Raw genomic sequence first — 20,106 nt, 5'->3', positions numbered from 1 at the left:
TCCTTCTTCTGGGGATGCACGAGCCAAAAAGAGAGTTGCACGCCCAAAGAACTGAGTAGAGAGGTTGTTTGTTTCGGCGCGACTCGCCCCCGCTTTCTTGCGAAACAAGTGGACTTGGGCCGGTTCTCAGGGGCGCTCGATCGCCCAACCACTTGACGATTTGACCTGTCACGAGCTGCTGGGAGCGTCGAAGAGGCCGAGAGAAGCGATTTGTGAAGGAGCGAGTTCGAGGAGCCCGAAACCTGAGTCGGCCAGGCCTATTTGCCCGCGGGGCTGGCAAAACTGATTTCAAATCTCCTTCTTTTATAGCAGAATAACCTTCATATCTTGAGCGGACGAGGATGCGGGCATTGTAAAATCCAAACGAGGTACACGCTCTATACAGCGAGCATGCGCAAGATTCACGATGTGTGAGACCTCGAAACCTCTCTCGGGAAACGGCGCGTCTCGTTCAAGACGGTCAGCGAGAGGTCAGAGTCAAACAAAGGATTGCAGCTGCGTTCCTACAAAGGTAGTCGCTAGTCTGTTCCTCGTCGGATTCCTGGAAAAAAAAGGTTTTATAGGGTTTTATAAAGCAGTCAAAAGCAGGGAAAGCAAGGTCCTCGGCCAAGAGGATGATCAGAGATCGAATCAAAACGTAATCGCGTGAGCGGTAGAGTATCGAAAGTCGGGGCGTTTGTCGGGTTTTCATTCTTGGGTTTTTTCTGTTGTTTTTTCGTCCAACCCTTGGGTCATTGATCCTTTGTCGAGGTAGAAGAGAGTTCACAGCAAGGAGGTGCAGGGGGTGAAGGGGGAGCTGAGAAAGTAGCCGTGACGCCAACGGTTGGGAGTTTTTACTGATGAGATGTTTGCGGATCGGATCGAGTGACTTGTTTAGAGGTCCATTCCGAGGAGGAGGTACTCTGGGTTGGGGTCGACGCCGTCCTGGTTGACGACGGTGCACCCGATGTACATGAGCTGGTGGACGAGGAGTCCGAGCTGCTCCTTGTGGTGACCTTTCTCGAGGCAGAGCACGACGCCAGTCGCGCCATGCTCTTCCTCGGCCTGGTCCAACACGTCGCACACCGTGTCCCTGAGCTCGACATCGTCGAACTTGCCACCTCCAACGTAGAGGGTGCGGGTTCCGGCGACGAGGTTGTCAACGACGACTCCCTTCCAGCCTTGGCCGATCGTCGACGAGAGGTCGACCGGGAAAGCCGGGAGCGAGTGGATCGAGGACGAAAGCGGGAACACGGTTTCGAGGAGGTTCGAGGCGGGCGCACCGCACGCGGTGTACGAGGCGAGGGGCGGCGTCGCGAGGGCGACGATGGGGGACGCGCCGGCGAGCTTGCTCAGGATCGAGTCCGAGGGGGACGACGGAGCAGACGACGGGGGCGAAGGAGGGAAGATCGAGCGGTACGACGGCGGGCTGACGGGCTCGTCGTTGTCCGAGACGGAGGAGGAAGAGTAGGCCGAGGACGAGGGGGAAACGGAAAGGGAAATAGGAGTCGAAGCAAAGTACGCAGTGTCTCTCACACACGCTGCGAGGGCAAGGTCAAGGGCGAAGGCAAGGCGAGTCAGTCGACCGGAAATCGCCCAGAGACGCGCGTAGTGGGGAAGGGTGGCTTACAGCGTACACCCGCCCTTGAAGGGCTTCCAGGCATTTCGGCATCCTTAGCGATGTCAGGAACGCCGTCCGAACGCTGTCGAGGAAGAGCGAGCGAAGCGTCAGGGGTCAGACGGTCGAGATGGGAACGAGCGCGAGGAAGCCGAAACTCACGCCTGTCCAACGTGCAGTAAACTGGGGTTGCTGCGTCTACAGCGAAAGCATTCTCAGGTGCGCCGACTCCAAGTTGAAGACCGACGCGCGAGCTGTACGAGAGAGCGCGAGCGGGTTAGATCATAGATCGCGATGGGGCGACGGTCTAGGCCCCGACAGACGCGGCAGGAACGTGACGAGGGACAGACGAGAGGACGCACCGATTAGAGGGTTTGAGATTGGATTGATTGGACATATTGGGACTCTGCCAGTGTTGGGGATAGGGGGGCCTTGATTGACAGTGAGGGACCGCTAGACGTGACGGCAACCGCAACTTCGTTTGGCTGCGATCGAAAGTGGCGACCGGCGCCCGTCAGCACGCGCGCGCGAAGATGACTGACCCGTGCAGGACAACGTACAAGTCAAGTAGAGTCTGGGGGGCTTGGGAGCGAGGGGTTAGGCGAGGCGAAATCGAAGAGAGGTGGTGGATGAAGGACAAGAGCAAGAGCGTGAGAAGACGCCGACGCCGAGCGAAACGTTTCATCACTCCGACTCGGCACCCAACCATGCTTCGGACTGCTACTCGGACAGCACTCGCACCGTGTACCTGTGCATCGAGAGCGGCTGTGCGCACAGGAACGTCAACGACGACGACGGCAGCGTTCGTCGCACTTCCGTATGTGCCGTCCGCTCGACCCACACGGCGCTCCTACTCGACACGGCATGCCAAGACCGGGCCGCTGATCGTCAACGACGCGTCGTACCCGCGCGACGACTATTCCAACGTGACGCCGACGATCCTGTCGAAACTGAACCGCAACCTCCATCTCGACCCGAACCACCCGCTCGGGATCCTGCGCACCCGCATCGAGCAGCATTTCAGCGACTTTCACCACCTCAATTCGCTCTCGCCCATCGTCACGGTCCAGCAGAACTTTGATGACCTCGGGTTCCCCAAAGACCACCCGGGCCGCAGCCTGACCGACAGCTACTACCTCAACCGCGAGCATATGCTCCGTACCCACACCTCGGCTCACGAGGTTGCGAGCTTCCGTGAAGGGCTCGACCGCTTCCTCCTCACCGCCGACGTCTACCGCCGCGACGAGATTGACCGCTCGCATTACCCGGTCTTCCATCAGGTCGAGGGTTGCAACGTCGTCGACCCGTCCACAGGAGGCATCGAACGCCTCGCACGCGAGAACGTCGAGATGAGCAAGATGCTCGACCAGGCCAACATCAAGATCAGCGACCCGACTCGTGAACTTACCGCGTCGAACCCGTACCAGACCGAACACGATCCCGCCGTCGCGCGCATCATCGCCGAACACCTCAAGAACAGTCTCAACGGACTCGTGCTCAAGCTGTTTGAAGGGTTGAAGGGCACCGAGGGAGGTCCCCTCGAGGTGCGGTGGATCGAGGCGACGTTTCCGTGGACCGCACCGAGTTACGAGGTCGAAGTCATGTACAACGGCAAATGGCTCGAGATCCTCGGCTGCGGCGTCGTGCGCCAAGACACCCTCGCACGGTCGGGTACGTCGTCTCTTTCCAGATCCACGTTCTCTTCTCAAACTATGATTCACACTCGTTTGACTTTCGCATAGGGGTACCTCACAAGTCGGGATGGGCATTCGGATTGGGACTCGAGCGGATTGCGATGGTCCTGTTTTCGATCCCCGACATTCGACTGTTCTGGTCTCAGGACGCTCGGTTCTCGTCACAGTTCAAAGCGGGCGAGATCTCGACGTTCAAGCCCTACTCGAAGTACCCTGAATGTTACAAGGACCTCGCGTTCTGGCTACCGACACGGGGTGCCGAGGGTACCCAGTGGCACGAGAACGACTTTATGGAACTCGTGCGAGACGAAGCAGGCGATCTCGTCGAAGGTGTCGATCTCGTGCGCTTTGTCCTCCTTCAGAACGGAAGAGTCTCTTAACTGAACAGCAGCATCCTGTGAACGACAGATTGATCAATTCACCCACCCAAAAACCCAGCGTGAATCCCGCTGCTACCGCTTCAACTACAGGTCGATGGACCGGTGCGTTCCCATGTCTTGTAGGGGGAAACAGTTTTGACTCTCCGGAGCTGACCTTGCCGTTATCTCTTGCCATGTAGATCTCTCTCAAACGAGGAAGTGAACAAGATTCAAGAAAAGATCAACGAGAGGGTACGGGAAGAGATGGGCGTCGAGGTGCGGTGAACGCGAAAACGCTCTCCAGGGTTGAAAGCACGACACGGCGTACAGCCCGATCGCGAGATGGCTACTGCAGAGCGGTGGCCACTGATTGCTCACGCACCATTGGACTTGTTCCTGCCGAACCAATAGCGACGTGCAACAACGCTAGATAGACCGGTAGTGGAATCTAGATCATCGGAGGAGATAGGAATATTCAACAACCGCAAAAGTGTATTGCACAACGCAGAGCGTCCATCGCACTCTCGGTACGGTTGCACCGTATGTAGAGCGCTCACATTCGCTTGAATACCTTGAACAGTCGGATTGTTTTCGCGAGATAATTGCAAATCCCAAGACTGGGATTCGCTCAACGTTAACAGCGGGTTCCCCCGCCTTTTTATTACCTTTGCTGATCTGCATGTCGAGTTACGCGACTCCGGCCACGACGAGTTCGACGCCGGGCACAACCCTGAGCCAGCCCGAGTCAATCTCGAGTGGGCACTTCTTCAGTACGAGTCACCAATTCGCTCGACCTCCGCCGGCGGCAGCAACAACAGCAGCAGCTCCTCCACTCGGCTCGGCATCTCGACCTCTCGTCACACATGACACTTCGAGCACGACCGAACTGTCGAATCGAATGGTGTTCCTAGAAGAACTTGGCAATCAGGAACGCGCGTTGCACGAGCAGAGACTGCGAGACGCGCTCGGCGCCGAAGACTCTCACCATTCGAACGGATCCTCTCGCGACCGCACCGGTCCTGGTGGAGCAACGTTCCTCAGTGACGAGGAAACGAACGCATCGGATGCAGGCTCGGCGTTTGACCGAACCCCTGCAACACTCGAACAACGCAGACTGTCGAGTTCGCTCTCGGCGGCAGTCAAGGGCAAGGGCAAAGAGGTGGACGAGAGTTTAACACCTGAGCCTGTATCTGCGACGAAGAAGAAACCATTGAAGAGCAAGAAGCAGACGATCGGGCCAGACGGGAAACCCATCACGCGAGAGCGCAAGAAGAAGGCGGGAAGAGCTTGTGCTGCTTGTCAGAAGGCCCATTTGACTTGCGACGACGGTGAATCTTTGCCTCTGCGACCACATTCGAGAAAGTACTGACATAGCTGGCCTCTGGAACGAATTGCAGGCCGACCCTGTGCGAGGTGTATAAAGAAGGGATGCCCAGAAGACTGTGTGGACGGAGCCCGCAAAAAGGCAAAATACTTGCAAGAAGTGCCAGACGAACGTAAGCATACCCTGTGGTATACCTGCTCGCTTCGCCCGTGCTGATGCAGCTTGATCGCGTTGCATTCAGTTCTCGAAAGAGGTCGACACTCGCAAGCCGAGGATACGCCAAACTTTACTGGCGGTGAGTTTCACTGTGTCTTTCATCGCCGTGAAGTAATGTTGCCAACGTGTTTGAACTGCAGGCCAGCTCCTCGAGTCGCCATCGGCCGCGGTAGCGAGGTTGTCGCAATCACCGAACCCGATTCAGCAGTCTCTGCCTTCGGGCTCACAAGCACCTCCAGCTTCATCGCAACCGATATTCGACTTCTCGTCGACCGTGAACACGAGTACCAATCCATCGAACCCGAGTGCCCCATCTTTCTACGACCCAAACTCGTTCCTCGATTTCGCAGCGTCGACTTCCGGAATCGACCACACTCAGTTTGGATCGGAAGCGGCGAACCTCGAATACGCCATCCTGTCGTCGATGCTAAACGGTAACGGGTTCGCGCTGGACGCACATGCTCCGAATCTGGGCGGCGGCATCGGCGGCGGCATGACCAACAATTTCGATGCAAGGTTTGCGCAGAACGGTCGGCTTGGAGGAGAAGACTTGCTCCTGGGTGGTGCAAGTCGCGCGGAGCCGACCACGGAAGGCGCCAAGGCTGAAACCGAACCTCAATCGAACGGAGGTGAATTTGGAGGGTTCGAACAGGACAAACAAGACACGGAAATGTTCGCGGAGACGGCAGGACCGAGCGTGGTAGAAGCTAGCAGGCCACAACCCGTGATAGGAAGTGGAGTGCCAGGGCTCATGACGGCGGAAGAGTCGCTTCGGAGTGTCACGAAGCCGTACCCATATGCACAGAGCTATCACTTTCTGGTCAAACACCTCAAGACTCGGTATGAAAGTCCTTCTGCATCTGTAGCGTAACAGCGGACTGACATGACCCTGACACTGCAGATTCGAAAAGAACGATATCTTGCGTATCGTGCGCGCTCTGGCCACCTTTCGCCCTTCTCTCATTGCTCTACAGATGCCCCTGACAGAAGAGGATGAGGTAAGCTCGCATTCCGACGTTTACGATCCAGTTCTGGAAAGGTTAAAAGCTGAGCCTGGCCGATCGCGCAAACACTAGACTTTTGTCGAACGGACATTCCAGCGCACCCTTGTCGAGTTGAACAAGTTGATCTCGTTCTCGGGCACGCCGACAGTCGTGTGGAGACGAACAGGAGAGATTTGCCTTGTCGGGACTGAATTTTGCCTTTTGACCGGCTGGAAACGGGAAGAGCTTGTCGGGACTGGCAATGTGAATGGCGTGACGACTACTACTGGGGGCAGAGCCGGAGGTGGCAAATACATCTTCGAGGTACGTTCTTCCGAATATGCACCATTTATCTGTCACTGACCGAGATGTTGCGATCAGTTGTTCGATACGGCATCAGTCGTCGAATACTACGAGTCTTTTGCCAAGCACGCTTTCGAGTCGACATCGACTTCAGTCACTCTCCAATGTGTCGTACTTGGTCCCGATGGCCGGCCGGTGCCATGTGCGTTCTGTTTCAGCGTCAGGCGTGACCTCTTCTCTGTGAGTTTGCATATTTGGCACCACCCCTCTCGATCTAGAATTAGCAGTCGCTGACTATTTGCCAATTCAGTGTCCCTTTCTGATCATCGGGTCTTTCCTACCGATTCTCGTATGAACTCGTTCAATATCATGCTTGTTTTGGGGCGCGCATTTCCTAGGCTGTTGTGCAAAATCATGTGGTCTTATCCCGGAACGAGCTAGCTATCGTACACCAGTCGACAAACATCAGCCGACGACTTGTCCAGCAGCGGGACTGTTCTAGCTAGACCTCTTACAGTACTGTGAGCAGTTCTGCATGCACGAGCCCGGGACACAATTTTCCGTGGATTTGCCAGGATCTAGCCGATAAATACTGAGTGGCTGCCGAACCTTCGAGCCAAACCTATACTCCTGCTCGTGAGAGGTCGAGGGCTTAGAATTTCACCTTGAACGGAACCTCGGCGAGATTAGGCGAGAGGCGCACGCGAGGCCGTGTCGTCATCACGAGAGTGCGCGTATATAGTCGACGTGTTAGAACCTTCTCCCAGTCTTACTCACTCATTCATCTTCACTACAATCAACATGGCTGGACCTACTTTTGACTTGCTCGACGGCACCAAGATCCCATCCATCTTCTGGGGTAACGGTGAGTGGGCTCGAGTTGCCAAGATGTTCTCCTTTCGGCCTTGAAGATCCATCGCGTGCCTTTCCCTCGCAGAGCAGCCTCATTGATATTTCGACCCTCAACAGGTACCGGAGATGCCAAGAAGACCGCTGTTGAGTCGGGACGAATCGCACTCAACGCCGGTCTCCTCGCGGTCGACACTGCACAGGGTTACGAAAACGAGAAGGAGACGGGCGAATGCATCGCAGAGTCTGGTGTCGACAGGAAGAGCGTGTACTTGACCACCAAGAGTGAGAAGCTGTTGCAGACCCAAACGAACACCTCTATTCGAAACTCACGATCGCTCGCTTCTTCTCCGGTCTGTCGCAGTCTCGACCGAGAAGGGAGACCCGAAAGCCAAGGGAGTCGCACTGGAGGACCTCCGCGCAAACGTGAAAGAGTCGATTGAGAAGCTCGGCACCCAGCCTGACCGTGAGCCCTGCCCGTCTACATACCGTGGCTTCGCTTAGGTATTGATCGAGAGCGATTCAACTCCCAGTCATCCTTATCCACAACCCCTTCGTGCCGCCCAAGGGCAAGCTTGTCGAGTTCTGGAAGATTCTCGAGGACATGAAAGACAAGGGCGAGTTGACCGCCTCGCTCGGCGTGTCCAACTTCCGCCCTCAGGACTTTGACGAGCTCCTCCCGCAAGCCAAGTACAAGCCCGTCGTGAACCAGCTCGAGTACCACCCTTACGTCCTCACTTCGCTCGACCCGGTTCTCAAGATCCAGCAAGAGCACGGCATCGTCACCGAGTCTTATGGCCCTCTCTCGCCTCTCCTTCGCCACAAGACGGGAGGACCGATCAAGCCTATTCTCGAGCGTATCGCTCAACGTCTCTCGAAGGAGACTGGCAAGGACGTTGACGCGGCCGCCGCTCTCTTGCTGTGGACCCGAGCCAAGGGAGTTGTCGCCGTGACCGCGTCCGGAAACGAAGGACGCATCAAGAAGCTCGCCCAAGTGCAGGAACTGCCAGACTTGACCCAAGAAGAAGTCGACGAGATTGAACAGGTTGGCCGCAAGATCCACTTCCGCGCCTACGAGTGAGTATTCCTACAGAGTTTCCGGGTAAAAGCGAATGAACCTGCGCGATTGACGCATCTCTCTTCTCCAGCGAGCACATGTGCGTCGACTACAAGAACCCCGACCTGCCTGAGGATCTCTAAAGTGATAGTTCTCGAGTAAAAGTATAGCTGCAAATAGAAACCAAATACCGTAGTGCAAAAACCGAAATCCCGTCCTGCCCCTTGTTCGAGAAGAGCCCAGTCTCAAGTTTCACTTTATCTCCCAGGCCTCGGCTTCAATTGTGTGAACTCGAATTCGAGAGGAAACAAGAGAAAGGGCTCGAGCGGGCCTATAGTCAAGTGTTCGTGCATGGGAATGTTATGAACTGAATTGTAGTGGTTATATACAGCGTCTACGGATATCGTTCGAGGGTGCAGGGACTATTGGATTAGATCTCCTTGGTGCCCGAAGTTGCAGCAGCGTTTCGCGCTTCGTGTCCAGTCTCCTTGACATCCTCGGCCTTGGGGTTCTCGGGCTTCTTGTCGGTTTCGCCATCATCGGGACGAGCGAATGGCGAGTCCGAATCGTCTTGGATCTCGGCCTTGCGCGCTTGGGCGGCGAGCGCTCCCGATTCGCGCAAGTGACCTTGTTCGACGAGTTCCGGGTTGTGGGTCAACTTGCCCTTGAGGATTTCGCCCTTTGCCTTGACCTGGTCGGCGAGTCCCGAACCGTCCTTGTAGTGAGGTCCGAGTCCAGCTTTGCCTATAGAGAATTGATCGGAGTCAGTATACTCGACAAGCGTCTATCCGCCGAGGCACTTGTAGGACGAACCTGCATGCATCTGCTCAGGGTACTGCGTTTGCGCCGAAGCTCCAGTGTTCTCGCTTTCGGCATCAGCGGTCTTTTCGGCGGCGTCAGCGGGGTTCTTGGCAGCCGGAGTGGCCGTCGACGAAGCCGAAGTCGAACTCGTGGTCGAAGGCTCGTGGGTCGAAGCCGACGAGGCAGTAGTAGAGGGTTGGACGGTCGATTGGGGAGGAGCCGAAGTCGACGAAGTTTCGGGAGTAACGGTCGAGGTAGGGGCGGCACCACCGAGGGAGGCAGGGGTGTGAGTGTCGCTCGAAGTCGAGTCCGAGACGACCTCGGTTTTGTAGGGTTGGTGGTGGTGAGCGGCAGAGTCAGACCTGTTCCAGCGCAATACATACAATGCCGAGATTAGCTCGCGGGTCTAGCTATGGATAGCGTAGTGAGGAGTGCCTTACATGGTTCGAGGTTGTTCTTGTGAAGTACTGTGAGATGGAAAGAAGAGAGAGCTCCAGCAGGAAGGGCGAAAGTGCTCACGCGCTTCGCTGACGAAATAACCCGTTACGTCACGGTCAGTGGGGGCCGCAGAAAAGAAGGCGCATTCGCCGAACCTGCCCGGTTACCGGGTGAAACTCTGTACTGTTGACTCGAGCGCAGCTTCCGATCTCGCAGAGCAGTACTACAGTATGTAACGCCGAGCGTCGAGATAAAATAGGAGTCTAGTGGAATTGCGTGCATGGACCCGATATTCCCCATTACAGCTTGTATCGCTCTCCTCTATAGATTGACTTGACTTGCTACAATATGCTTGTTCGGTACTTCAGCGTGTTTGCGCAATGCGTCAAGTAATGGTGGAAGGCTGCAGAGCTTGTTGCCAAATTCCTTCGAGAGCAAGAAAATTGCGAGACTTGCAGACCTCCCGTCGTGCTGGTCGGTCCGGAGATTCTTGATAATCTTGTATAGCGAAGCCTCGGTAAAACTGGGCGATGGAAGATGTCCTTTTAGCCCAAGTTGCAGTGGGAAGAATCGGAAGGAATCGCTCACCCAGATGGTTGGGATCCGAGCGGACCGACCCCCTTAGCCGCCTCCAGCCGAACGATGATCACACTTTGTAGTCTTCTGCAACAGCCGAGATGCGTTCCGCGAGTTTGACGTCCAACGCAGACAAGGTATTGCCTTCGTCATGCGTGGTCAACTTGATTTCGACTCGATTGTACACGTTCTTCCATTCCGGATGATGCTATTTGGTCGCAACGATTCTGTCAACTTGTACTGCAACGAGTCTGTACAGCCAGAAGAGAAGAGCAACTTACATTCAATTTCTCTGCTTGCAATGCGACTCTGCTCATGAATCCCCATGCCTGTCCAAAATCCTTGAAATCGTATCTTCGTGTGATTGAGCGAGGTCCTTCGAGTGTTGTATCAGTCGAAACGATCCAGCCCGATTGGCGAGCGAGCGATTCGATGTCACTCGGGTTGGCTTGCGTGCGTCGAAGAACCGCGTTTGAAGGTGCTTGAAGGCTTCGAGAGGAACTCAAGAGCCGTTTCAAAGGCATGGGCCGGCTCATGGTCGGGAGATCGGATTTGAAGCGAGAAGAGAGGAGTTACGTCGCAAGAATCAGAACCCCTGTCAGAATCGACTCGCCGCTGAGGATGTTTTCGAGAAAATGCAATCTATTGCATACGTTGCTTTACTTCAGCTGAGCAGATTGAGAGTGATGCGCGTGGAATACCAGCAAAGCTCGCATGCAGCCATTACTGCAATCATAACCTGCAACCTCTTTCCCCTTTGAGAATCGCCATGTCAAGCGATCTGACTCCAGCATGGCACAACCCAAAGGTACTACGTGGTGATCATATACAGTAAAAGGTATCGTCGAACGCTCGACCAGCGACGCAACGAAAACAACAAAGAGAATACAGCGATCAAGCAGGACTCAAGCCCTTAAACCCTTTCCTTCTGTAATCACATTGGAGACTGGAGTCAGCGAATCCGCCGCCTCTCTGATGCATGGATGGAGAAGGATCATGTCCGTACCTCGACAATGAACTTTGCAAGCTGTTTGAGAGCGGCGTAAAACTCTTCTCCCGACGGTCGGATCTGACTGGGCGGAAGCAAGAACCCTGTCGCAACATGTCCATTGTCGACTTTAGTGCTGCAATACATACAGTGAATCAGCAGGGAGGGGCTCACCGTAGATCCCACTGTCTCGCAACTGAGCGGTGAACGACCAAGGGATTCCTGCTCTCTCGTCTATTGTCCCGGCAGCAGAATCAGTATGCAAGTGACAGTAGTACGTGCAGACTTTCGCTTGTGTACTTACAAGCCCAATCGAGTCCTTCTCCACCGCCTCGGATCCCGACTTGACAACTTTCGCCGACTTGCCAAGATCGTCCATGCACACTCTTGAGTGCCTTCGAGGCCGACAATAACGATTCCAACAGGTTTTCGGCGTTTGGTGGAGGTTGCGAGCAATCGGACGAGAAAGGGTACAACACTGCTCGGGGGACAGCAACGTCAATCTGCGGCCGTTCAAAACTGGGAGAGAAGTAAAGGTACGGACACATTTCTCCAAAGCTGTGGAGATCGAGCACGGCTCGAACCCGAGCAGATCCCTCGCGAATTTGTGAATCTCTCGAACTCTTGCGGATGAGCCAGTCGCTCAAGCGCTGCAGTTCGATCGATTCAAAGGGTTCCGATCCTGGGAACGAGTCGGAACAGCCAACCGCGGATGGTTGAGGGAACGAGTAGTTCCAGTTCCGGTTCAGGTCGATGCCAACACAATCGGGCGAGACAGGCTGGCGAGATTTGCGCCACAATCGGTTCGAAGGCGACTCCCAGGTATACTTGTAACCGTCAGGCTAGGGATACAACAGGTGCGATTGAGCATCGAGGGTATTCACAATCAGGCAATAAAGCACAGAGACTCACGTTGACGACTGGGACGAAACTGAACTCGACTCGATCCAGTAGCTGACGCACAAGCGGATCCTGCTCTCGGTGCAAGAGAAGGTTGTGCATCATGTAGACGATGGTCGAAGTCGAGATCCACTCTCGAGCGTGTTGGGCTCCGTAAACGACGATTCCGATCTTTCCTCTGTCCCGCGACGGCTTCTTCCTCTTCTTGCTGGTTGCTAGCCCGAGTTCCTCGTCATCTCCATCGTCGCTATCAGCGTCCACTGTCGAGGGAGAATGAGTCGAACGATGCGAGAGCGTGACTACGGTCAAGTCGTTGCCTTGCCAACTCTTGCCGATACTGTCTCTTGTGATCCACTCATTTCCCCATCTCTGCTCAAACTCGGTCATGAGGGTCTGCAGATTGTCGAACGGGTGGTACGTGTCGTGAATGGCGCTCGCGGAAGAATCCAAGGCGGATCGAGCGCGAATCGAAGCATTCGAGAGGGCTGCAAGCTGCAACGCGTCGTAGGCTGGTTGAGCCAGCAGTCCGGATATTGAAGGAATGAGCATCTGTGCGTGCGCGTCCAGGGCAGACGGTAGCAGGGGAGAGGAACCGAGTGGGGCGACGAGTTGCCATGCCCGGGACTGCTGATCATAGCCTGCGCGCCACACATCGACCTCGAGAGCTTCGAGCCGGTCCCTGGCTGCTTCGAGGGCAGCTCTTGACGCGAACGACAGCCTGTGGACCGAATCCGAGTTTGAAGAAGCAGTTCCGAAGTGGATTTGAGGGTTCGTCGCGAGGGCGAAGGGTAGCAGGAGTACGAGCTGTATTGGCACAAGCATCTGTATCGAGCGAGAGGCTGCGAGGAAGGGCGGAGCGAGAGCGGGCCGGATCCGCTTGACGTCGTCGAACAGCGACGACGGTGACCGCCTCTCGCACTCTCTCTCTACTCTTCCGACCAGCTCGCGCTCTCGATTCGCTTGCCCGGGACAAGCACAGCTCGATAGAACCATGCCGTCTCTTCCGTCGACGGTGCTCCCAGCGAGCGAAGTGCCTTCGAAAGGGCTGACGACTTACTTCACCTCCAAGATCGAACAAGCCGAGCACTTGATCCACTCGCGCACCCAGAACCTGCGTCGACTCGAAGCCCAACGCAATGCCCTCAACGCGCGCGTCCGCCTCTTGCGGGAAGAGCTCCAACTCTTGCAGGAACCTGGCAGCTACGTCGGCGAGGTTGTCAAGGTCATGGGCAAGAAGAAGGTGCTCGTCAAGGTCCAACCTGAAGGCAAATACGGTCAGTCCTACCCAGCGCCGAGTCGCAGCCGCCCGTGCGAACCGCTGACGTTGACCCTCTCCCTCTGAACCGCAACCTGGACCGCAGTCGTCGACTTTGCCCCCTCGATCCAGCTCTCACAGTTGACTCCGAACCTGCGTGTTGCGCTCCGATCCGACTCTTACCAGTTGCACTCGATCCTGCCGACAAAGCAAGACCCGCTCGTCGCGCTCATGATGGTCGAGAAAGTGCCCGACTCGACGTACGAGATGGTCGGAGGACTCGAGCAGCAGATCAAGGAGATCAAGGAGGTGATCGAACTGCCCGTCAAGCACCCCGAACTGTTCGATGCCCTCGGTATTGCTCAACCCAAAGGTGTCCTCCTGTACGGTCCGCCCGGAACCGGAAAGACCTTGCTCGCACGTGCCGTCGCCCACCACACCGACTGCCGCTTCATTCGGGTGTCGGGTTCAGAGTTGGTGCAGAAATACATCGGAGAGGGTTCCCGAATGGTGCGTTCACCGTTGCACATCCCAATTTTGCCTTTCGCTCAAACTGACGCTCTTCTGAATTCGCATAGGTCCGCGAGCTGTTCGTCATGGCACGAGAGCATGCCCCGTCAATCATCTTCATGGACGAAATCGATTCGATCGGCTCGTCGCGCGGAGGTTCGGGTTCCGGAGGCGGTGATTCCGAAGTTCAACGCACCATGTTGGAGCTGTTGAATCAGCTCGACGGTTTCGAAGCGACCAAGAACATCAAGGCGAGTCGAAATCTATCCCCGTTGGATTCCTCCAGAGAAGAGGCTGACTTTCTCGGTCCATTCGATAGGTCATCATGGCAACGAACCGCATTGATATCCTCGACTCGGCATTGTTGCGACCTGGTCGGATAGATCGCAAGATTGAATTCCCTCCTCCAGGGTAAAAGCGCTTCTTTGACCTTCGCCTTCAGGTTCGTGACCGAACTGACCTGTTTCCTGTCTCGTACGTTCCCGCTCGACAGACCGGAAGCGAGGGTCTCGATCCTTCGCATTCACTCGCGCAAGATGTCGCTGCAGCGTGGTATCAACCTACGAAGTTTGGCAGAAAAGATGGGCAACTGTTCTGGAGCCGAAGTGAGGGGTATCTGTACCGAAGCGGGAATGTACGCTTTGAGGGAGAGGAGGCAACACGTCACGCAGGAGGACTTTGAATTGGCAGTCGCCAAGGTCAGTCTCGCTCGTCTCGCTATTCTTGCTTCCGGTCTTTTGGGACTAGGCTGATAATATTTATGATGATCAGGTCTTGAGGAAAGCGAGCGAAGGCAACATGTCCTCCACCAAGCTCTTCAACTAGTGAATCAAAGCCAGAGTATTGGGTCCGTAGCGAGCAAGCACTTTTCCTGCGACATGTTATCGCAATCAAACGCAATCTTCTACAATCGACGTGGTCCTCTGTGGTACTCTACAAGTGGTGCGAACGTCCTGACTGAATAACCGAGTACAGCAACTAGCAGGAGACAGCCTGATCCATCGCACCCAATTCGGGCTACGCGCTGTTTCCAGTCCAAGCTCTCGATTGACACGCTTTTCGAGTGATACAGCCGTTGCCGCTACCTCTCGGATGTTCCGAGTGTACCTCCGAGTAATAGCGTACCTTCCGAGCGACACTCCGGATCCGCGGTAAACCCGAATGGGGCCTGTCCGGAAGCTGGGATCTGCTCTTGCTTCCCGCTCTACAGCTTCTGACCCCAACGACAACAGGTTTTCATGAACACGACAAATCAATCGAGCGATCCGACGCCCACATGGGAGGGTATGTCGGTGCTCCTGTCGAATTTAAGCGAGCGCTGGACGAAGAACTCGCGCGAATACAGACTGGCTTACTATCTCAGAACGCTTTTGCACGCTGCATGGGACACATTGACTCCGGACGCTCAGCGAGCCGTCAGAGCGCTCGTTGACAAGGCGCTCAGTGCGGATCAGAACAATGGGTTTCAGGTCGGTCGTATCTGCGGTCCAACTTGGGGAACAACCACTGACATCCTGCCTCTGAGTCCAGCCAGACTTGTACGATGTGCTCACGACCGCACAGGCGCTTCAACCTGATCATGACTGGACGACTCAAATCCCAAAAGAGCTGTTCAGCGCGAAGTGCCAGAGAGTCGGCCGCCTGGTCGGGACTTCTAACGGAGAATACAGAAAGTGGATGCGAGGGCTAAAAGAGCAATTCAAGTGGAACGCAAGAAAACCTCGCCAAATGGTCAAAGTCCTGCATTATATGGAACAACAGCTGCAAATCATGGAGTACAAGAATCAACATGCTGGAACTGACCTTCGTGGTCACCGAGACCCGGAAGATCTGAAGGCCGTGTGGGACTTGCACGTTAGTCGTTATTGCGTTTCGGGCTTGACATGCGGACGCTGATGCGAATGAAGCGGGATTTAGCCTACAGTTGAGGAGATTTTGAAAATCGCAGGCGGCACCGGCGGGGATGATAGCGAACGCGAGGTTCGGTTGATATCTGTTCGAGCGAGTCATCCTTCCTTGTTTCGCTTACTGATGTTCGAGACACATGGCAGATATTACTTCAACATCTGGCAAAAACCGAAGAAGAACAAGATGTCTCCTCGGTTCCGACGAACGCTTACTCCCATGGCGGTCTCGGCCTGAACTTGGTACCCCCTAACGGGTATCCGCCATATGGTCACCACCACCATGACAGCTCCGGCGCCATGATGGTGAGCCCGAACAGGATTCCTCTGATTTTATCCGAACTGACTCGTCGTGGAACCACTTAGCAGCACAACTCATACTTGTCACATGCCGAGCAATATGGCTATCCCGACTATCACTCAGGCGCTGACATCGGATTGCACAATGTGAGCTCAAATACGATTTCTCCGATCATCATTCAAATTGATCTATCGTGAACCCCTCAGGAATTCCAATGGCACGATTCAAACTTGCCACATGCTGCAGATTCACCCTCACAAGCTTTTCTGATGGGGGCAAACAACATCCCAGGCGTCGCGTCGCAAGGCCGGGAGAACGCAATGCCTACTGGGCACGTTCCGTCGGGAACGTATCACGGCGGTCTCCAGCCTGCTTTCGCATCCAACAACCTCAACCGACAGACTTCATACCACGAAGATGCTCATCTTGCGTCTTATTCCAACCAACTATTTCCTTCCGACCCGAATCAAGTTGAGCAGCTTCACCGCGAAGCTTTAGCTTCCAACTCCAATCCTTCCGCGTCAGACCTGCATCAGCCCGGTCAGCGGCCTCAGGTCTGGAACAACGGTCCTGCTTGTTTCTCCAATCTGACAAGCCCCGTTCCGACTCTCATGCCCCAACCTGGTCCTCTGCTTCACTCCGCGAGGCTTTCTGACGAAAATCGAGGTCGCAGTCCTTCTGCTTCGCACTCTCGGGCGCCCACTTCGAGACTACCTGACTCGCATGACGAACGAAATGAGTGGCACCAGAGAGATGAGGCTCTGCAAAAGCTAGCGGATCTCTGGCAACGGTATCCTGAGAAGGATCTGACGTCCGAGCTCCGCCTGCTCTTGGAATATGCATGGGACACCTTGACGCACGAGGCTCGGTTGGCCGTCCAGGCGCTCCTTGAAAGATCCATAACAGAAACGGTTGTCCCACATGGACCTTACAAGGTAAGTCGTGAAGCTGGACCGCCCTGCGCGCCGCCGACACTGACACCAGAATACCGAGTCTAGCCAGATATCGATCACATGTTCGAAGTCGTACGGCCGCTCCAAACCGAGCAAATCTGGACGACTCCAATCCCAGCGGATGTGTTCCGAGAGAAGTGCAACCAAGTTGGCAGCCTGATCGGGAAGGATTCGACTAAAATGAGAGGTTGGAAGAGTCACCTGCGCAAGGTATTCAGCTGGAACAACACGACACCTCGCCAATCTGTCGCAGTTCTGCACTATATGAATAAAAAGCTGAAGATGATGAACCAAGCGGATACAAATACTGCCCGCAGCAAACGTGGTCACCGACTACCGACAACTTTGAACGCCATTTGGAATCTTCGCGTTAGTCGACGTTATGTACCGGGCCTGACATTTTCGGACGCTGACGCAGACCAAGCGGAGATCTAGCCCAAAGTTGAGACGATTGTGGCAATCGCATCTGGCACCAGCAGGATTACCGACGAAAGCTTGGTTCGGTCGATCTCTGTCCGAGCAAGTCATCCTCTCTCGTTTCGCTCGCTGATCTTCGGAACATACGGCAGAGACTCCACCACTCTGCTTACGGCGTAGGTTCCTCTGGGGAGCCAAGCAACCGCAATTTTGACGGTGTTGAATACGGTCAGGTGCGTTCGCCTTTGCATGAATGAGGAGCGGTAGCGGGCAGCTTTTGATCTTGTATTACGTATCGCCGGACTACCACAATAGCAACATCACGCGATGCAGTCCCAAACTGCTGTCTTCTCGAATCCGAATGTGGCGAACGCTTCCTTTCCCGGATCTCCCGGCACAAATTCTGACCTCCTCGGAGCTCTCGGCACGAACCCTTACGAGAACTCAGCGTATGGCTACCACGACAGCTGTCCTGACCCCAACATTGGGTTGCACAATGTGAGCGAAGCCCAAACAGGACTCCTCCGATCTTGATTCAAACTGACTTACCGTGGAACCCCTCAGGTATCCCAATGGCACGACCCAGGCTCGTCACATGCTGCATATCCACTCGCTCAAGCTTATCCGATGGGGCCAAACGGCAGCCAAAGCGGCGCTCCGCACGGCTGGGAGTACACAATGCCTACTCCGCACGTTCCGTCGGGAACGCATTACGGCGGTTTCCAACCTGCTTTCGTATCCAACAACCTCAACCCCCAGACTCCATATGGCGAAGATGCTCCTTTTGCGTCTTATTCCAACCATCTGTCCCACGCCGACCCGAATCAAGTTGCGCAGCTTCCCGGAGGAGCTTCAGCTTCCGCGCCCAATCACTTCACACCGGTCCCGCGTCCGACCGGTCAGCGGCCACAGGTCCGGACGCCTGTGACGATCAGCGCTTCTGCTGATGACCCCAATCTGGCAAGCTCCGGAGGCGGACTTCCGACTCGCGGACCCCAATCTGGACCTCCGCCTCTTTTGGCGAAAGGCTCTTGGAAGCCGAAGAGAAAGCGAGACGACACTTACGCTCAGCATCCTCCGAGTGCAAGTCGTTACCTACAGAATCCCCATTAGACTGGCAATGTCTCCTCTGTTCTCGTTTGTTTCCTAAATTTCTGAGCCATCTCTTCTCTTTCTGTTATCCGGCCTTTTGCAGATTCTGTAAGCGCTGCATATTGGCCGTCACATCGAAGAGCCGGAGAGAGAGTAGAATGAACAACAGGATAAAGACAACAGCGCAGGGAAAGAGAGAGATCGTATAAATGGTGGATACAACAGCAGCGACGAAAATTCAAGGGCAAACAGGATCAGTGCCGGGATAGCTGCGGAGCCAGCGCTCATCGATTCAGTCTGCTGACCAGGTCCTGTTTCAGGGCAATAGAGCAAAGAGAGCGAACGAGCATAGTTTCAGTCATCGATACGAGTCTCGCAAGGGGCGTTGTCCTCACATACCTTTGCATCCTGTTTCGAGCCAACTCGCTCTTCTGCTTCGCTCGCTATTCTTCTATTGCTCTGTGATTTCCCGGGTGCGGCAGTGCTTGTTGTCGCCTCGATCCCAGTCGAGACGGATTGTTTCGACGCGACCCAATTGACGAAACTCGTTCGACTCGCGTTCCAGGCTCCGACTGCCTCCCTCGCATCGTCGTCGTCGGAACCGCTTTCGATTTGAAAAGGACTTCGTTGCCGTTTAGAGGACGACGAGGCGGGCAATAGAGACGGAGAAGGGGTGGCGAGGAAAGTTTCGAGAGCTGCTGACAGGGCGGTGAGTGCAGGAGCAAGCGTCGAGCTCCGTTGATCGAGAGGATTTCGTTCTGCGAGCGAGGGAGGGCCAGTAAAACGAGTCAATGATGTCCAAGCATATCCGAAAGAGAGATTTCGCGGCGTACCTCCTCCAAACCCGAGCCACCCAATCTCTTCCTTGACCGAGTCGAGTTTGAGTTCCTTCTCTCTCAGGAACAACTCGACTGCTTTGAGCTGTCGTTGCTTGGCCGTCTCGAGTTGGAACAATCGCAGCTCTTGTTCGTATTCATCGATTGCCTGCTGGTCCGTTCCGGCGAGGGTCGGGTCGAGGTGGGCTTGATGGGGCAGGGAGAAGTATGGAATGAGGTGGTCTTGAAAGTTGAACGTATTGCGGAGCATGAAGATCTCGAACAAGTCGAACCGCTTGTCGATCTCTTGCTCGAGCAGAGTCTCGAGTCGGTAGCAGCCCTGCATACACATTCTCCCAACGTCAGCTCGATCGGTTCGAGTCTACGAACCGAGCAGCCCAACTGACCCGCTGAATCTCGTCATGTTGTTGATCGAACTCTTCCTGACTGAGTTGCTGTTGCTCAGCTCCATCTCCCGCTTGTTGCTGTTGTTGTTGCTGTTGTAGCTTGAGTAGACCGAGCAGTTCGTCCTCGAGAAATCCGCTCGCGACGTAGAGACACTTGTTCGCGATGTCGAAACACGACTTGGCGAACGATTCGGGCGCGAATCGGAAATGTTCACTCAGGATGAGCGACTTGATCGACTTTGTGGCCTGCTGCTTCGGTGGAGACGCGTTTGCCATGGCGCCTAGCATGTAGAGCGATGGACCCGAGACCGAAAACAACAAAACCCCCTGGTCGTCGCGTCCTCGGCTTCTGCATATACTCGCCTCT

General features: G+C 55.2%; 9 protein-coding genes across 9 annotated transcripts; 5 read left to right on the top strand and 4 right to left on the bottom strand.

The window, feature by feature from the left end:
• Nucleotides 1–873: 873 nt before the first annotated feature.
• On the bottom strand, nt 874–1,994 carry JCM15063_004102 (uncharacterized protein; the record flags this gene model as incomplete). Its single annotated transcript, XM_076677146.1, has 4 exons — nt 874–1,520; nt 1,610–1,682; nt 1,782–1,851; nt 1,960–1,994. 4 exons carry the CDS (start codon nt 1,992–1,994, stop codon nt 874–876), a joined length of 825 nt encoding a protein of 274 aa, XP_076535665.1.
• A 310-nt stretch (nt 1,995–2,304) lies between these two features.
• Nucleotides 2,305–3,935, top strand: MSF1 (phenylalanine--tRNA ligase; the record flags this gene model as incomplete). The annotated part of the gene is made up of 4 exons (XM_076677145.1): nt 2,305–3,268; nt 3,340–3,632; nt 3,700–3,773; nt 3,851–3,935. The coding sequence occupies 4 exons, from the start codon at nt 2,305–2,307 to the stop codon at nt 3,933–3,935; spliced, it is 1,416 nt and encodes a 471-aa protein (XP_076535664.1).
• Nucleotides 3,936–4,329: 394 nt separating this feature from the next.
• JCM15063_004100 (uncharacterized protein) lies at nt 4,330–6,831 on the top strand (the record flags this gene model as incomplete). The annotated part of the gene is made up of 8 exons (XM_076677144.1): nt 4,330–4,978; nt 5,048–5,146; nt 5,216–5,269; nt 5,331–6,030; nt 6,092–6,188; nt 6,267–6,497; nt 6,555–6,716; nt 6,787–6,831. The coding sequence occupies 8 exons, from the start codon at nt 4,330–4,332 to the stop codon at nt 6,829–6,831; spliced, it is 2,037 nt and encodes a 678-aa protein (XP_076535663.1).
• A 446-nt stretch (nt 6,832–7,277) lies between these two features.
• Nucleotides 7,278–8,525, top strand: JCM15063_004099 (uncharacterized protein; the record flags this gene model as incomplete). Its single annotated transcript, XM_076677143.1, has 5 exons — nt 7,278–7,341; nt 7,446–7,610; nt 7,690–7,791; nt 7,859–8,402; nt 8,474–8,525. 5 exons carry the CDS (start codon nt 7,278–7,280, stop codon nt 8,523–8,525), a joined length of 927 nt encoding a protein of 308 aa, XP_076535662.1.
• Nucleotides 8,526–8,812: 287 nt separating this feature from the next.
• Nucleotides 8,813–10,733, bottom strand: MCO14 (4a-hydroxytetrahydrobiopterin dehydratase; the record flags this gene model as incomplete). Its single annotated transcript, XM_076677142.1, has 4 exons — nt 8,813–9,126; nt 9,196–9,545; nt 10,272–10,405; nt 10,479–10,733. 4 exons carry the CDS (start codon nt 10,731–10,733, stop codon nt 8,813–8,815), a joined length of 1,053 nt encoding a protein of 350 aa, XP_076535661.1.
• A 458-nt stretch (nt 10,734–11,191) lies between these two features.
• Nucleotides 11,192–12,907, bottom strand: ECM14 (putative metallocarboxypeptidase; the record flags this gene model as incomplete). The annotated part of the gene is made up of 5 exons (XM_076677141.1): nt 11,192–11,289; nt 11,360–11,419; nt 11,490–11,663; nt 11,730–12,027; nt 12,098–12,907. 5 exons carry the CDS (start codon nt 12,905–12,907, stop codon nt 11,192–11,194), a joined length of 1,440 nt encoding a protein of 479 aa, XP_076535660.1.
• A 169-nt stretch (nt 12,908–13,076) lies between these two features.
• RPT6 (proteasome regulatory particle base subunit RPT6) lies at nt 13,077–14,675 on the top strand (the record flags this gene model as incomplete). The annotated part of the gene is made up of 6 exons (XM_076677140.1): nt 13,077–13,359; nt 13,447–13,850; nt 13,919–14,101; nt 14,170–14,261; nt 14,344–14,548; nt 14,622–14,675. The coding sequence occupies 6 exons, from the start codon at nt 13,077–13,079 to the stop codon at nt 14,673–14,675; spliced, it is 1,221 nt and encodes a 406-aa protein (XP_076535659.1).
• A 903-nt stretch (nt 14,676–15,578) lies between these two features.
• On the top strand, nt 15,579–18,538 carry JCM15063_004095 (uncharacterized protein; the record flags this gene model as incomplete). Its single annotated transcript, XM_076677139.1, has 9 exons — nt 15,579–15,704; nt 15,768–15,830; nt 15,902–16,060; nt 16,121–16,201; nt 16,262–16,990; nt 17,054–17,377; nt 17,578–17,658; nt 17,741–17,923; nt 17,990–18,538. 9 exons carry the CDS (start codon nt 15,579–15,581, stop codon nt 18,536–18,538), a joined length of 2,295 nt encoding a protein of 764 aa, XP_076535658.1.
• A 333-nt stretch (nt 18,539–18,871) lies between these two features.
• MTW1 (MIND complex subunit MTW1) lies at nt 18,872–20,027 on the bottom strand (the record flags this gene model as incomplete). Its single annotated transcript, XM_076677138.1, has 3 exons — nt 18,872–19,275; nt 19,351–19,672; nt 19,740–20,027. 3 exons carry the CDS (start codon nt 20,025–20,027, stop codon nt 18,872–18,874), a joined length of 1,014 nt encoding a protein of 337 aa, XP_076535657.1.
• Between the last annotated feature and the right edge of the window lie 79 nt (nt 20,028–20,106).

This window comes from Sporobolomyces koalae, assembly GCF_050403365.1.
Source record: "Sporobolomyces koalae JCM15063 DNA, S_koalae_JCM15063T_v1_ctg7, whole genome shotgun sequence".
Classification (NCBI taxonomy): Eukaryota; Fungi; Basidiomycota; class Microbotryomycetes; order Sporidiobolales; family Sporidiobolaceae; genus Sporobolomyces; species Sporobolomyces koalae.
The sequence above is the reverse complement of the archived record's forward strand: the minus strand, read 5'-3'. Positions and strand labels throughout refer to the sequence as shown.